The 17,462-nt window shown below is 37.9% G+C and overlaps 1 protein-coding gene and 1 non-coding gene across 2 annotated transcripts; one reads left to right on the plus strand and one right to left on the minus strand.

Annotated features, from left to right (window-relative positions):
- Window positions 1-108: 108 nt before the first annotated feature.
- Window positions 109-6,399, minus strand: LOC149028862 (uncharacterized). The gene is made up of 4 exons (XM_089166928.1): window positions 6,205-6,399; window positions 5,900-6,088; window positions 3,017-3,605; window positions 109-251 (listed from the first exon to the last, which is right to left on the minus strand). Exons 1-4 carry the CDS (start codon window positions 6,397-6,399, stop codon window positions 109-111), a joined length of 1,116 nt encoding a protein of 371 aa, XP_089023054.1.
- A 1,154-nt stretch (window positions 6,400-7,553) lies between these two features.
- Window positions 7,554-7,660, plus strand: LOC149028863 (small nucleolar RNA R71). Its single transcript, XR_016171277.1, has one exon. It is a non-coding gene; the product is annotated as a small nucleolar RNA R71 (small nucleolar RNA).
- The last annotated feature ends 9,802 nt before the right edge of the window (window positions 7,661-17,462 follow it).

Below are 17,462 nucleotides of genomic sequence, written 5' to 3' on the forward strand. Positions count from 1 at the left end.
AACTAAAGATGAGCAGTGTCCTCACAGCGAAAGAAAGGAAAAAAAAAGTAAGGTAATAAAAGGAAAACACAGTAAAAGAAGAGAGAGAACAGAACTTCCCTAAACAAGCTAGGCCTCATCATCATCATCGAATGAATGGAACTCATCATCAGCAGCAGCTGCAGCAGCTTCAGCTTCATCCTCCTCATCTATATTAGGAATGTAGTTCCCATCTTGGCCCCAAGGATTAGCGAAGAGGTAGTTGGGAAAAGCTGGAAAAGATTGGAACCGGTTGCTATTCATCCTTAAGTTAGACTAAAGGGCGCGATCACGGGCAGCCACATAACGCATATAACCAAGGAAGAGGTCACGAGAGATTTGATGTTCCAACATCATTTGAAATTGGGTGGCTTCTACTTGACCGAGGCGCTGTTCCAATTGAGTGTAACTAGAGGATGGAGCACCAGAGGTAGAAGAAGTGCGAGGAATGGCTGATCTTTGCGCAGCAGGAGGTGGTGCACTTGGAAGGGGGAGCTGAACTAGGTGTAAGCATGCGAGTGATACTGAAGTGTGTAATGGCACCTTTGTTGAGTGTATGGACATCGAAGCCCGCACATTAACATGGTTAGCCAAACATAAAGCGAGTAATTAAACAAGGAAAAGCTAAACTACCACCCCGCCTAGCAAGACAAGCACAAATGGCCTCATGAATGCGATGACCCACATTAACCCGACGCCCTTCCAAAATAGAGTGGAGGAGCAAAGCTCTATCCACCGAAACAATCGACTATGCGTGGAGGGCATCAAGTGGGTCTGTAAAAAATGGTACCAAATTTTGGCTGCCGGTTGCAAGGTGTGGCGGGCAATAGTTAATGCACCTTGGGTGGAGGAGGACCACTCCGTGCCATGAGAACATAAAGTCCGGATAATGTTATGCATGGCGGTTGGATCTGCTGAAGCAAGATAGGCATTGTGCTCATCCTCCACATTGTCCAATGCATAATAGGCATTAATGGATGGTCCATCTATAGGTATGTGCATCCCCCTAACATAGACTTGATCCCGAGATGGGGCAAGTGAGATTGGCATAAAATTCGTAGACTAGGGAAGGGATGTAGGCACCAGGATGGGTGCAAAATTGTTCCCAATGATGCCTAGCTATAATGGATGGGATGAATGGAAAGGCTTGTGCTTCATTGGGTTTTAATTTGAACCCCTTCTCCGGAAGAAAGTTCTTGGTGGAGATGGATGTGAAGCGGTTCTCAGCTATGGGAGAGGCAAAATAAGAGGGACTCATTGAAGCACTAGAACTAGGGTCTGTTCTGCTCTTCTTCTTAGGGGCCATTTCGAATGGAGTGCACAAGGTTGGCCCCTAACAACCACTATTGAAGTCAAACAAACACTAAAACAGACCTTAGCTAACAAAAACACTACAACAACTAATCAAACAAATTGTAGAAAATAAAAAAAATAAAAATAACTAATCAAACAAACACTAAAACATACCTTATCTAACAAAAACAGAGACACCATAAAAGTAGAAAACAAGAACAAACAATTAACAAACAATGAACTATAACTAAGCAAACAAAAACAAACACTAACAAACAAATTCTATGTTGTTTTAGGTGCAAATGGCAAGCACAAAAACAGAGGATATGAGCATAGGGTAACGATGACCCGTAAATGTTGGATTGGTGTGTGCAAGTGATTGTAGCTCCAAAATAACACCTAAACAAATAAGAAAAGTTGTATATACCCTAACGAAAACATACACTAAGACAACATAAGAACAAACACATAACCGACAAACCACAAATTGAACATTCAACAAAAACACAAAGCAAATCGAAAGTTCAAAAATATAGAATGAAAGAAAAGAAATGGGGAGAACACTTAGCTGATGTGGTGTAGGGAAGATGGAAGGTCGAAATACCACAAAAACATGCCCGAAAACCCAAGACGGCACCGGTAGTCCTCTCGAGAAGTGATTCGAGGATGGAATGGGGGAAAAAGTTAGGGTTTTTTGTGAAAGATGGGCTATCGGTGAAGAAGAAGATTGCTTTGGTGGGTGAATGTAGGTAAATGGAGGTGTGAAAGTCTTTGAAAAACAGAAAATGGAAGAGAAGAGGAGGATGAGTTGCAGTGGAGGAGACGATGGAGCCGTGAGAGTCGACGAAGTGAGCCGAGTGTTTCGTTGATTTTGGTTTGAAATGAGAGGTTTTATGGGTTTGGGTTGGTATTGGTTTAGAAGGGTTTTAAAAAAAATGAAATTTTTGGTTCGTTAATCAGTATGGGTTCAGCATGGTCTCGATAGAAGTTTGAAGTGTATTTTTGATGGGTTGGTTGGGTTTGAGATGAAACCGGTCGGGTGAGTGGTTTAATCGTTGTTGTAGCTTTGCTGCAGCTTTGCTATAGCAACAAACACGGAATGTAAGTTTCAACAGAGAATGTAATGTGTTAACAGAACATGCAAGACTCGTAGCTGAGGATCAAAACTTTGTAGTAGCATTGTGGCAACATCGCTACTACAAAGATAGTGAAATTTGTTGGATATTGAAACATGCTCTGTTTCAAGCAGTTTGATTTAATGATAAGTTTGGCAAAACACCCAATCATTCTCTTTTTGTTCCCCACACTCCCTGCACATCAAAATATACATGTTAGCAAATTATCTATCATTCATTTTTTTTTATTTTTTATTTTTTTATTTTTTTATATTTTTTATTCAACACTTAATGAACTAATAGCACACAATTAAACTAAAAATAATGAAATCTAAGTGACCTCCCTTCTTTTTAAGCCTCTTGAAGGTTGATTGAAGATTTGTCCCGCTCCAATGGTGCTCCCCAATAATGCTTGATTCTCTGCCCATTGACTAGAAATTTCCGTTAGAGATGCCCTCTTGCAACTCCACCGCTCCATGTGGAAATACTGTCATTATTGTAAAAGGACCCGACCATCTTGATTTCAGCTTTCCCGGAAATAATTTGAGTCCGGAGTTGAACAACAGAACTTGCCGACTCGGTTCAAATACCCTCTCGCAAGATTTTCTTGTCATGCCATTTCTTCACTTTCTCCTTGTAGAGTTTGGCATTCTCATATGCTTGGAGCCCGAATTCATCAAGTTGATGGAGTTGTAGCATTCTCTTCTCACCAGCCAAAGTAGAGTCAAAATTGAATTTCTTAATTGCCCAAGATGCCTTATGCTCTAGTTCCAATGGTAGATGGCAAGCCTTTCCAAACACAAGTTGATATGGTGACATTCCAAAAGGTGTTTTGTAGGCAGTCCGGTAGGCCCAAAGGGAGTCATCTAACCTTATGGACCAATCCTTCCTTGTTGGGCATACTGTTTTCTCCAAAATCAACTTGATTTGTCTATTAGAAACTTCAGCTTGTCCATTTGTTTGGGGGTGATAGCTTGAGGCAACTTTGTGACGAACTCCATATTTAGACAATAGAGCTCCAAGATATTTGTTGCAAAAATGTGAACCTTCATCACCGATTATGGCTCTTGGAGTACCAAATCTAGTGAAGATATTCTTTCTCATGAAGTCAATAACCACCTTTGCATCATTAGTTGAACAAGCAGCAGCCTCCACCCACTTGGATACATAGTCCACTCGCTACTAAAATGTAAAGATTTCCATATGAAGGAATAAAAGGCCCCATGAAATCAATTCCCCAAACATCAAACAATTCTACTTCCAAGATATTGGTTAAGGGCATTTCATTCCTTTTTGAGATGTTTCCCACTCTTTGACATCTATCACATTTTTGAATGAATTGATAGGCATCCTTGAACATACTTGGCCAATAAAACCCCGATTGCAAGACCTTTGCTGCTGTCCTATCTCCTTGATAATGTCCACCATATGGGGAGTCATGGCATTGCCTCAACACATCCTCTACTTCTACCTCAGGGATACAACGCCTCAATATTTGATCTCGCACATAGCTTGAATAAGAATGGTTCATCCCGGAAATACCTTTTAACCTCATGTAAAAATTTCTTCCTTTGTTGAGTGGGCATCATAGGGGGTAGAAGTCCCCTTGGCTAAATAATTAGCAAAATCAAAGATACCAAGATGTTGAGAGGGAAACAACAAAGAGTTGTTCATCGGGGAAGACTTCTTTAATTTCAAATTCAGCTGCTTGGTTTGGATTTTCCAACCTAGACAGATGGTCAGCCACTTGATTCTCAGTCCCCTTCCTATCTTTTATCTCCAAATTGAACTCTTAAAGCAATAAGATCCATCTAATCAGCCTTGGTTTAGCATCCTTCTTGTGTATCAAATATTTGATGGCTGAATGATCTCGTGAACACAATGACCTTTGCCCCCCACTAGATAAGCTCTAAATTTGTCAAATGCAAACACAACTGCCAAGAGCTCTTTTTCGGTGACAAGTGTAATTCAGTTGTGCTCCCGATAGGGTCCGACTAGCATAATAGATTGAATGGAATACTTTATTCTTACGCTGTCCCAAAACCGCTTCCTACAGCCCCAATCACTAGCATCACACATGACCTCAAAGGGAATAGACCAATCCGGTGCCACAATGATGGGTGTAGAGATTAGCTTCTTCTTCAACTCTAAAAATGCTGTCATACATGCTTCACTAAAGCTGAACTGGCTTTCTTTTTCAAGCAGGCTACACAATGGTTTAGATATTTGTGAAAAATCTTTTATGAACCTTCTATAAAACCCAAGCATGTCCAAGAAAGCTTCTAATCCCTTTCACACTTGATGGTGGTGGTAATTTTTCTATAATGGCAACCTTGGCTTTATCCACTTCTAGACCCCGTTTGGAAACCTTGTGTCCAAGAACAATCCCTTCTCTAACCATAAAATGGCATTTTTCCCAGCTTGAGGACTAAATTGGTTTCTTCACATCTCCGTAGAACTTTTGCCAAGTGAGTGAGACATTCATCATAAGTTTCTCCAAAAACTGAAAAATCATCCATAAACACCTCTACAAATTGTTCCACCATATCAGTGAAAATGGCCATCATACATCTTTGGAAAGTGGCTGGGGCATTACAAAGACCAAAAGGCATTCTTCTAAAGGCAAAGGTACCATATGGGCAAGTGAAAGTGGTCTTATGTTGATCTTCAGGAGCAATGGCTATTTGATTGTACCCTGAGTATCCATCTAAGAAGCAATAATACTCTTTTCCAGCCAATCTATCAAGCATTTGATCAATGAAGGGTAGAGGGAAATGATCTTTCCTTGTAGCCTTGTTGAGCTTCCTATAGTCCATACATATTCTCCACCCACTCACTATCCTTGTAGGTATCAACTCCTTATTATCATTCTCCACAACTGTCATTCCTCCTTTCTTGGGGACACATTGTACTGGACTCACCCACTTGCTGTCTGAAATTGGATACACCACCCCAAAGATCTAACCATTTAATGATTTCCTTTTTGACCACTTCCTTCATAATTGGATTCAGCCTCCTTTGATGCTCCACAGAATTATTACAGCAGTCTTCCAAAGAGAATTTTGTGCATGCAAATTGATGGGCTGATTCCCTTGATATCCGATATGGTCCATCCTAATGCTTTGCTGTATTTCTTCAAAGCACTTTAATTAACATATCTTCTTGCTCGTTGTTAGCACCGCTGAAATGATAACTCGGAAGTGTCTTTCCTTCACCCAAATAGGCATACCTAAGGTGTCCCGGAAGAGGCTTCAATTCTAACATAGGAGGCTCTTCAATTGATGGCTTAGGAGATTGAGTTGCATGCTCAGATAATACAAGAGGATCAAATCCACTCTTTCTTAATGTCTCACTGGTCTTGCATCTAACCATTTAATGTAGCTACCGCTTCATCACCCACTTGTGAAATTTCAGATGTTAATGAAAGTTCTAATGGATCTTTACTACCCTTTGTCTCAACTTCTTCTAAAAACCAGCTCCTCTATGATATCTACCATTGAGCATTGCTCTATCTCATCTGGAGATTTCATTGCCTGGAGAACATTGAAAGTGACTTGCTCTCCATTTACCCTCATAGTTAATTCTCCTTTATGCACATCAATCAAAGTCTTTCCAAAGGGCCAAGAAGGGTCTTCCAAGAATGATGGGCACATCTCTATCAGCTTCAAAATCAAGAACAATGAAATCAGCAGGGAAGATGAACTTATCAACTCTTACCAAGACATCTTCAATTTTTCCTTCAGATGAGCTAAGGATCTATCACCACCTGAAGTGTTACCGTAGTTGGCCTTGCTTCTCCCACACCAAGCTTCTTGAAGATTGACATTGGCATAAGGTTAATGCTAGCTCCAAGGTCACAAAGGGCTCTCCCAATATAATTTTCTCCAATAGCACAAGGAATGGTGAAACTCCCAGGATCCTTTAATTTTTGAGGAAGCTTGTTCAGCAAGAAGGCACTACTCTCTTGTGTCATGGCTACTGTTTCAAACTCTCCAAATCTTTTTTTTTTAGAAAGGATGTCTTTCATGAATTTCACATAATTTGGCATTTGTTCAAGTGCTTCTACCAATGGTATATTGATGTGGAGCTCCTTCAAAACATCCAAGAATTTCTTGAACCGATGGTTTTGTTGCTGCCTTTGAAATCTTTGAGGAAAGGGGGGTGGTTTATAAGGCACTTTTTCTCGGAGAACCCTGTTGCAATGGAGCCGTAGCTGGTGGTTCAACACTTTGGTTTTCAAAATCAGATTGGTCCTTTTGAACAGCCACCGGATCTTCCTTTTCCCTTTCTTCTTGGACAGATTAGTTTCCTTCGGTTGACTGGACTTAACATGAGGTGGCTCTATATATTTCCCACTCCGTAATGAAATAACCTTGCAATGCTCTTTGCCTTCCCGCCTAGGATTTTCAAGTATCACTTGGCAAGTGATCCTTGAGGTCTGTTGCTTAAAGCATTAGCTAGCTGCCCAACTTGATTCTCCAAATTTCTCAATGAAGTCTGCTTGGCTCGAATAATTGCATCATTCTTTGCCATGTATTCTTTCAATAGGAGCTCAATTGATGAAGAAGGTTCTATAGGCTGAATCTTCACTTGTCTGTTGAGCACTTGGAAGCCGATAAGGTCTAGTTGGGGTAGATGATGGGCCTACATTCTGTCATTGACCATTCCAAGAGAAGTTAGGGTGCTGCCTCCAACCAGGATTATAAGTGTTGGAATATGGGTTATTAGCTTTGCTGAAATTACCAACATAGTAGGCTGATTCTGGGTTAGATGGACAACTATCAAAGACATGCTCCCCACCACAATATGTACAAGAGACTGCTAGATTTTGTTGTGGTTGTACAAAGTTGCAGCCAAGTTTACAGATTTTAACACACTAGTGAGAGATGAAACTTGTGCGTTAAGGCCGCCACCGCATCCAACTCATAAATTCCAGCCACCCTCTTACTTGCAAAGCAGCCTCTTTCAGCTGGCCATTGGTAGTTGTTGTTGGCCATCCTTTCCAAAATTTCATAAGCCTCATTGTAAGACTTTGCCAATATAGCCCCATTGGCTGATGCATCCATTATGGATCAAGTTTGTCCACTTAAACCATTGTAGAAAGTCTCCATCTGAATCCAATGAGGAATGCCATGATGAGGACATTTACGCAAGAGCTCCTTAAACCTCTCACATGCCTCATATAAAGACTCACTATCCAACCGTTGAAAACCAGTTATGTCATTTTCGAGCTTGGCATTCTTTGTTGGAGGGAAGTACTTCATCAAGAACTTCTCTACCAAGTCATTCTATGTAGCTACCGATTGGGGAGGTAAGGAGTTCAACCACGCTCTTGCTCTATCCCGCAATGAATAAGGGAATAGCTTCAATCTCAAAGCCTCTTCAGCTTGCTCCGGGTATCTTGAAAGAGTCACTTACTTCCATGAAGAGTCTAAGATGGAGATGAGGATCTTCTCGTTGGAAGCCCACCGAATTGTCCCACAGTTTGAAGCATTTGGAACATCACCGGCTTAAGTTCAAAATGTAAGGCTTGAATATCTGGCCGTACTATGCTTGGATTCAGCTCATGCAACATGGGGACAAGCATATGCTCGATGGCTCTATCTCTATCATCACCCTCACCTGCCATATTATTCTCATTATTATTCAATCCATTTCTCATCGCTTCAGCCATTGTTGGAACTGCTGCTAGGCCTCGTTGCTCCCTTCTTCTAGCTCAAAATGTCCTTTCTATTTCGATGTCAAAGGGTGCCAACTCTTGATCAGCAAAAGCGTGTTCATACAAGGGTAAAAGCACCCGAGAATAAAAGGAAACTAATATCAAAGTAAAGAAATTTCAGTAGATAAAACAAAAACTTACTTCTACACTAATTATCAAAGACAAAATTCCCCAGGCAACGGCGCCAAAAACTTGTTGCTTGTATCTCAAGATATCACGCAAGTATAATGATCGCAATCAAGTAATAAATGATAAGTAAAGTATCGATCCCACGGAGAATTATATCCTTAACTTTCAATGTAAAAATAAAATTGATTTAAATGAAATTAACAAGGTTGATTGGTGTTTGTCTAACTAGTTAACCAAATGACAGGTAAAGAAAACTAAGGAACTAAAATGTAGATTTGAGCAATGGAAGAAACTTAATGAGTGACAAGTGTGTTAGGAATCAAGTTTCCCTTCCCCCTGAATTTTAAAACACAAATACTAAAGCAATACTACAACCCCAAGATAAATCAAGACTTGGAATGAATGGCAATATGGTATTTTCCAATACACATAAGCTAGCATCCTAAATCAACATCAGCATATTCCTATGAAGAATTGAATTAAGAATGCAATTTAAACCCAATCCAATCAATGGTAATGTGAGGTAATTGGGTATTTCTACTCAACCTATTAATTAACACAACCTAATTAAAGATGATGCTAACTCACACAATTCAACAAACACTTAGACTTCATTAATTTTCCAATTAATGAAATCATAACATTCATTCAAGAAAGATGGTTCAAGAACTGAAATTAGTCAATATAACATGCTGAATTCATTAACAATAAAGTGGATTGCAATAAAACTAAAGAACACATGATTAGTTACATATTGTTGTTCCATTGGCCTAAAATGAAGGTGTTGTCATTGTTGGCAACTTAAGTGGGTTTTGATATGGTACAGCAACACACAAAAAGGTTCCAAGAGAAAGAATCCAATTCAAATAAAGAAAACTCAAGAATCCCGTTTTTGAGGGTCTCTGTCCAGTTTTGATCAACCTCTTCATCGGATGGTCATCCAGTGTCCGATTGAGCCGATTTTGGAGGATGGAGGGGAGCTTCACGACTTCTTGATCTTCAAATCCAACGGTGGGATTATTCATTGGAGATCTAGAAGTTAGTCCGATTTGTACGTTAAAACACTCCTTGTTTAAGTCGGATAGGAACCTCGGAGTTTGATTCAAACTCCGAGTTAAATTAATCTATAAAGGGAGAGCAAACTCCAGCAAAAGAGAGAACGTTTTGAGGAGCTTGGGAATAGCGTGGAGGTCGAACCAGAAGACGTTGGTTGGCTATGGAGATCTGAAGCATGGGAATAAGAAGTCTTTTGTTTTCTTGAACAAGAAAGAAAGTGAAAGAGAAGAAAAGAGAAGCGGCAAAGAAGAAAAGAAGGGAACATGGTTGTATGGCTTTTTTAAAGAGAGAAAACTGAAAAAGATTGAAAAGAGAAAGAAAAAAAAAAGAGTTGGAGAAAAAGAGAAACAAGTATTGTTACCATGCATCTTACACAAGTTGAGGTAACCCGTATTCACAAGTGATTGTCTATTATTTTTGAGGTTATGTTTAGTGATGAAGAATCTAGCTCATGAATGTAATTTGGGGAACTTGAATTATTGGTTTACATTGTGACCTAGCAAGTTGGAGCTTGTCTAGGGGGTTGGGGTTGGGGTTGGTGCCCTTGTCTCAATTGCATTTTAGACTATAGCAGGGATTGGTGTTCCCTGGGCTGTAGCGTTGTATCAAAATAATGTGACCTAGCAAGTTGGAGCTTGTCTAGGGGGTTGGGGTTGGTGCCCTTGTCCGAATTGCATTTTAGACTATAACAGGGATTGGTGTTCCTGGACTGTTGTAGCAGTCAAAATATCTAAGAGTGTATTGAGTAATATACGAAACCCTATGTTTGGTATTATTCCGTGGATGTAGGCAATTTGGTGAACCACGTAAACTCGGTGCATTGCGTTTTTGTTTATTTTTCTTTGTTGCACATATTGGAGTGCCTTGATTGCAGAGTGGTGGTACACATGTCCGGTAGACCCAAGCCACATTGTGATGAATTTTTGAAGACACTGATCTCACCCCCCCCCGGTGTCAACTGGGAATAACACATATCAAAATTCAGGTTTAGGTACTACTATCATCCCAACACAGCTAAGATTTAGCCCATAACAGAATTCAAATGCATAAAACCAAGTATAGTTGACATGAGACTAGAAAATAAGAAGATAGAGTTATAAAAACAAGAATAAACTAAGGCTTCAATGCTTCCACATGAGCTCCAGACTTTCTTCTTCAAAGCAAATCAGCAACTCCAAGAGCTCCTTGCTTCCACAAGAGCTCCAAGCATTCGTTCTCTACCTCCTTCCTCTCAGCCAGTCTCTATTCTCCCTTGGTCGAATGTCTCCTCTTCTCCTCCTTGCCTCTCTTCTCTTTCTTCCATAAATGTCTTCAATCATTAGGTTAGATTCTGGCCATAGGATTAGAACCTTCCTCCGAGATCAAGGGCTGAAAACCATCATGTATTTACAAGAATTTAGTCCACTTAAGTTAGCCCTTTTTGGTCAATTCCATTTGAATTGGATTTGAGAATATTCTGCTCCGTTGTTGTAGCAATGCAGCAACAACTCTACAACAAAGTTAGAGGACATGTTCTTCTATTATGAATCTTCACCTACATGTTCAAGAGAAAGAGAAACAGTCAAATTCATCCATAAAAAGAAGGGAAATTCATGCAATGTGACAAAAATGAACTAAACAAAATGCAACATGTTGAGACTAAATAAAACAACACCTAATGAATACTATCACTAAAACAAAGACAAAATACTCCTAAATCAAGCCATCTCAAGTATAAAAGTTATAAATCTTAACTCTATTTCATAGAGTTATCAGCGCCCGTGAGCCCAAGTCTAGCTATTTGCAACCCTACCAATAATGGCCCCTTTCAGGTATCCGTAATATGATTTATGTCCTCTCACAGGTTGGTTACCGGTCTTAAGCGCCCATCAAAACATACCACTACCACGGGTCATTCGGTCTCAATACTTTTCCGATTCGGTCCGGTACGACAGTGGACATTCTAGCCATACATCTTGACAAGTCCTATGTATGTCATCCAATAATTCGGGAAAGCGTTGATGGACACCTTCGGAGAACATCCCATACTATTCCCTTCGATGTCCAAGGACAGAAATGTCAATAAGACATTCCTCAATCCCCAATCATACTTAAGCAATCACATACTCAATTTCATCACATCATACATGATTGACATATCATCATATAAAAAGAGATCCAATGTAACACGATTGATCACATATGTCATTATCAAAATAAGTAAGCATGGTAACTCAAAATGATATATAGCATGGTACTACTGTTACTAAAGGTATACAACAGTCATATGATGTCTGACATATTACTAGGAAAGTAAATCTACCACATTTCAAACATAGCGGCAAGATTCACATAATTCATGTAATTATGACCATAATTGTCCTTACCTTAATTGGATCGAAAATAATAGCAAGTATCACTTAGAATAGTCCACAACTTAGTGCTTGAACCCTAGACAACATATATGCAACATTAGAGAAGGAAACAATCAAGTCGGAGATCAAACGGAGCAAAAACGAGCAAATATAGAGTTGTTGTCCTCATCTGGTCGACTGGCTGGTTGACTGACTCAGTTGACCAAGCAATCGACCAAGATAAACAGTAATGGGCTGAATAGTGAATTTGGCCCAGAAACCGATCTTCCGGAGCTCGAATCGATCTGAAACTTGGAGGGAATGATGGTAACAGTAAAAGGACACTATACAAAAAGTATTAACATGATCTAATGGTCCAATTAGGAATACCCAAATTAAAACCCTATGCTCTATATGCTAAACATCAAGAATTGAATTGGAAATTGTTGCAATGGCAAGGATGATGGGGAATTAGCTAAGGAAGTGATAAGAACTAGATTAAAATCATAAACCAATAGTAATTCAGACCTAGCATACATCTACGCATCAGTTTAGATCAAAGAATAAGTTGAAATGAAAGGAATCAAGGAAATGCAATGCTAGTCATTGTAATGGAAGCATAGCATTGCAAGAATGGGAGGAAAACAATGGAAATGAAAGGGGAAACACATGACCAAGTGTTTGCAAGGTTACAACACTTTAGCCATGGTCTCAATAGCAAGAAAGAGTAGAGAAATGAGTAGAATAGAGGATGAGAGAGAGAAATCATACATTGAGGAAGCAATGGAGATGGACTACAATGATTGAGACCAAGAATCTTCACCAACTTCAAGGAAGGGCTTTGGGAAGGTCACTCCTCGTTCTCTAGAGCCCCAATGATTAGAATAGGGTTCTATTCACGAGGTCCCAATAAGTAGGCTTAAAATAATCAAGAATTTTGTGATTTTCGCATTTATTAATCTGCTGGTCGAGTGGCTAGTCGACTGGTCAGACCAAGCCTGAACAATAACTTCAGACAGGGAATTGGAAGGTCAGACAGATCTCAAGAAAAGTGTTTAGAAATTCGTCCTCCTGCATGGTCAAGCAACAAATTTAGCTAATTCATTTTGTTTAGAATATAAGAGTCTTTTAACTAAGATATTTCATATCTCTTATTAGACATTATGGCTTGGTTATCAATTCTCCAAAGTCTTCTGGGATAACATCTATGGGTTCATCAGGACCTATTTCAACAAATTTTCTTCTTAAATAATCTAATTCATCCTCCCTTTGTTTTATTTTATTTTCTAGTCTATCTATGTATCTTAACTATCTTAATCTATCCTGTGCACTCATTTTGTGTCCTTTAAAATTTGGTTCTTTCTAGATAACAAATCAATTGTTTTATTGTCATTTCCTTTTATGTGTTCAATTTTAATCTGATATCCCTTGTTATAAAAATGTGTTCTAAGTATGACTCATCTTCTATGTTAGATTTTTCTTTCATTATAATTTTTATATGCTTTTATTATAGGTTCACAATTTGTTTTATTGTAAATGGTCTATTTGTAAGAAATATTTCCATTGATTCTAGTCATTTGATTAGAACTTCAATTTCATATTCTACAGATGTTAGGATTTTAACAGAAAATTTTCCTGAATTATATCTATATATTTGTTCTGTGGATTTTGGGTGATATTCATATGGTTTTATTTTGAGGACAACTCCCCATCCTTCCTCACATCCATTGGTTTCTAAAATCCTATAGTCTTTGTTAGTGGGTAATCTTAATGGTGGTATGTTTTTAAATAATTTTTAATTTTTTGGATAATTTTTATATCTTGGTTATTCCATCTATGTTCTCCATTGGGGGAAGTCTTTTGGTATAATAGTTCTAGTATTTTTTCGAGGTTAGGAATAAAAGGTCTAGGCTGATTTGCTAATCCTAAAAATGATCTTATTTGGGCGATACTTGTTAACTTGTCTGGAAATTCTAAAATTTTAGTAGCAATATAGGGTTGTAATTTTATTGTTCCTTATCCTAATTCCATTCCTAAGAATTTTATATTTGTTTTTCCTATTTCCATTTTCTTTTTGGAAATAACTATTCCATGATTCATAAATTCTGAAAATGTTATTTGTAAATGGCTAATCTGTTATTGGGGTGTTTTACTGTAGACTAATATGTCATCAATATAGACTATAGCAAAATTTCTATGTTTAACAAATATTTCATCCATACGTTTCTGGAAGATAGAATGAGCATTCTTAAGTCCAAAAGGCATTACCAATCATTCATAATGTCATTCAGTTGTGGTGAATACAGTCCATTCAATAGATTCTAGATGCATTTTAATTTGATGGAATCCAGATTTACAATCAAATTTACTAAATATTTTACAATCTTGTATATAACTAAGAAGATAATCTTTATCAGGAATTTTATAAGCATTTTTATATGTGTTGTCATTTAATCTCTTATAATTTATAACCATTCTAGTTCTTCTTCTAATTTGTTCAGAATGTTTGTTGACTATAAATGATGCACTAGAATGTTTAGAATTGGATTTTCTTATTAATTTGTATTTTATGAGTTCAGCCATATGCATTTTAAATTCATCACTATCTTTAGCAGTGTATTTAGCTTGTCCCGTGTCTATTCTATGTCCAGGGTTTATTATTTCTAACTTACACAAGGGCTTGTCTATCTCCCAACGTTTTAATGGATTTTCATTACTTATTATATCTATTTTCTCTAAATTTCTTATGACTTGCTGAATATCTTTATTATTCTCTATGCTATAATATAAAGTTTCTCCTGTTATGATGTTCTCGAAACCTTGTGGGTTTATTTGACAGAAATCTTTGGGGTATGTTTCCAGTTGATATTTAAGAGAAGTTTCTGGAGAAGTTTCTAAGAGTTGTGAAGGTGGTAACCCACATTGATTCTTTGTACATGAACAAATTTTTTGTTGAAGCTGATGTTTCAAATTTGTTGTATTTTTTGTTGGATTTATTTTCTTGATACCAGGATTGGGGAGGTGAATGAAGAATCACATAAGAAGTGAAACCCCACTCACATGGCTAGTTTTTTGAGCAACTGGTGGTGTGCGTGAAAATTTTTACAAAAATTTACAAAAAAGTAATTAAAGAAAGAAAGATAAAGAATACACAAATGCTAATTTACGTGTGAAACTATATGCGTGCGATGCAAAAAGGTATAGAGGGACATAAGAGATGGTAGAGGCACGACTGTAGGCATGCCATCTCAAATCCTTCCTTTATGAAATTAAGGTAAAAAATAAAACAGGCCATTGATCTCACATTCTTACCGCGCGTGAAGACTCGTGCCCATGTTCGGATTGCTCCTACGTAGCTGAGTGCTATTGAAGCCACAGAGATCATTTATGATATAGTAATTGCCCTTGTGATCATGTGTTATATTCTTCTCATCAAATTGATAGATGAGGGTGCTACTTAGTATTTTGAGCCTCTTGAGAACATAGACTTTTGCTGATATACAATCTTTTCTTAAACTCTGATAATTGATTTGACTGGACTAATTTGTGATAATGATTACAATTTCAAATTATGGATAACTGTAATAATATTTTAATACTTGATTAATACTTGTCACTTTAATTTTTTCTTGCTCTTTGATTAAACTATTTCGTGTTGTGTTATGGATTTGGCCGTGAACCTAGATCTTGTAGTATATCACTCCCATGAGTATTCGGGTATGATCGGCTCCAACTGGGTGGGGTGTTACAGGATGAGAGATTTCAAAATTTGAATTTGAAATGTGATTATCGACGGTAACTATGGTGAGATTGGATTGAGAGGGGGAAGGGTGGTTGTGTCACACCCCACCCTACAGGTATCGGAGTTCATGGCCAATTCATAATCATTCAATACACAATAGCGTATTTAAAGGAGCAAACAATTAAAAATAATAAATATAAGTTATTATAGTCATCCAAAGTTAATCTCAAAGTATTATTAGAGTTAAATATATAAATTCATTGTTAAAACAAGTCTTAAAGTTATCAAAAGGCTTGGAAAGGTAAGCCCTCAACCTCTCTAATCATCATGATGCAATCCTAGTCAAACTATACTATAACACAATTGAACACCGTTTAAATGGTCCAAGCATGGACACGTGACGCCATGGGTCTCAATCTCCTCACTCGCTGGTGGATCATAAAACTCTGGTAGCACCAACTACTCCGAGAAGACGGTGTCCTCATAACCTGTGTAAGAGTAACAAAATAATATTTCTATACGGGATGAGTTCCAATGAACTCAGTGAAGGCAACAATATCGTATACCAAGCATTTAACTCATGTATGTATTATAAAAAATGCAAATGAAATTGAAAGATGTATCATAAGCATGAATATGCTCTTATGTGTCTAACTATGCTAGTCTCTATAGGTGGACAGGCTTTAAGACATAGCACCAATCTCCTTTCAGAAATCTCACACAGACCCCAACAACTCCTACCAAACTGGGCATCACAAATGTTGCTCTTAGACTCTATGTCTAGTATGACAAATGTTGAGTCTTAGTATCTACCTAGTCCTTTTGTTTTCTCCAAGAAATTCAGAGAAAAAAAAATTCTTTATAGTTGCCTTGTATTACTAAGCCTCCATGCATGTTTCATGTGGAGGAAGACTAACACAAGGCCATTTTAGTAACCAAATCCAGCTACCTTTTTTTTTTTTTGAAAAAAATAAAAATAAAAGTCTCATTTACCTACTCTGAAATTTCATATATATTTTCTTCTTCATCCACTGTAGTATCTCAATTTTACCATTTACCTACTGTGAAAATTCTACACATTTGTTTACCAATAAAAAAAAAAAAAATTCTACACATTTAACTTCTTTATCCCTTACCCAAAAAAATAAAAATAAAAAACTTCTTTATCCACTCTAGGTTCTCAATTTTAATTTTTTGATTCTTTATAAGTTCATTCTTTAACCGAAAAACATTCCTAAGATCCAAAACCATAGTGGTATGGTCCTAACCCACCTCCTTTTACATTTCACACAAATTGAAAATCAAGAAAAGCCAAAACCCCACCCACCTATGTGGCGGCGGTGTCCCCCGCCGCCAGGGCTCTCCATTGCAACACATAATATTGAACCTTCTTTGCCCACAGTGTTCACAACTGCCTAACGGCAAATAACTGTATACAAGTAAGGTGTGACTTGGACGAGAGAGAGAGAGAAGAGAGACAAGAGAGAATGAGGAGAACTCACTAACTTCCAAATCCCAATATGTTGGAAAAGAGCAAAGCTGAGGCTTCTCACGCTTTGAACGCTCCTTTTTTTCTGCGTTTTGGTCTTCGACAGCTCCAAGCGCCAAATCGCTTTTCGTCACCAAAATCCCTAATAATCTTATTCATTAATCAGAACTCTGAACTCTGAATTACCGTTTTTCCTGTATCATAAAATAATAATAAAACATATCTCTGAAGATGAACAAATCTTCTCCGCAATTGGTTGAAAGGACTGAAAACCCACAATCCAAGTTCCAACAACAACTCATGGTATGAGAAAAAACACCCAAGATCCGGGCAGCGCTGATGACCGACTTCCAGAACCTCTCTCGGAAGATATTTAAAATTTTGATTTAGGTTTTATTTTATTATACCTGACCGCTGACCCACCGTTGATCACGATTGATCTATACGATTCGCTGATACGAGGGTAAACCCGGTAAAGAACGGAAGAGAAGGGAAAATTAATAAAGGAAGCGAAGAGGGAAAAAAAAGTGTAAAAAAAGGGGAAAACAGAACCACGAAAGCATTTGTT

Source organism: Hakea prostrata, chromosome 1 (genome assembly GCF_041222555.1).
Source record: "Hakea prostrata isolate BN-2017 chromosome 1, UWA_Hpros_2, whole genome shotgun sequence".
Lineage (NCBI taxonomy): Eukaryota > Viridiplantae > Streptophyta > Magnoliopsida > Proteales > Proteaceae > Hakea > Hakea prostrata.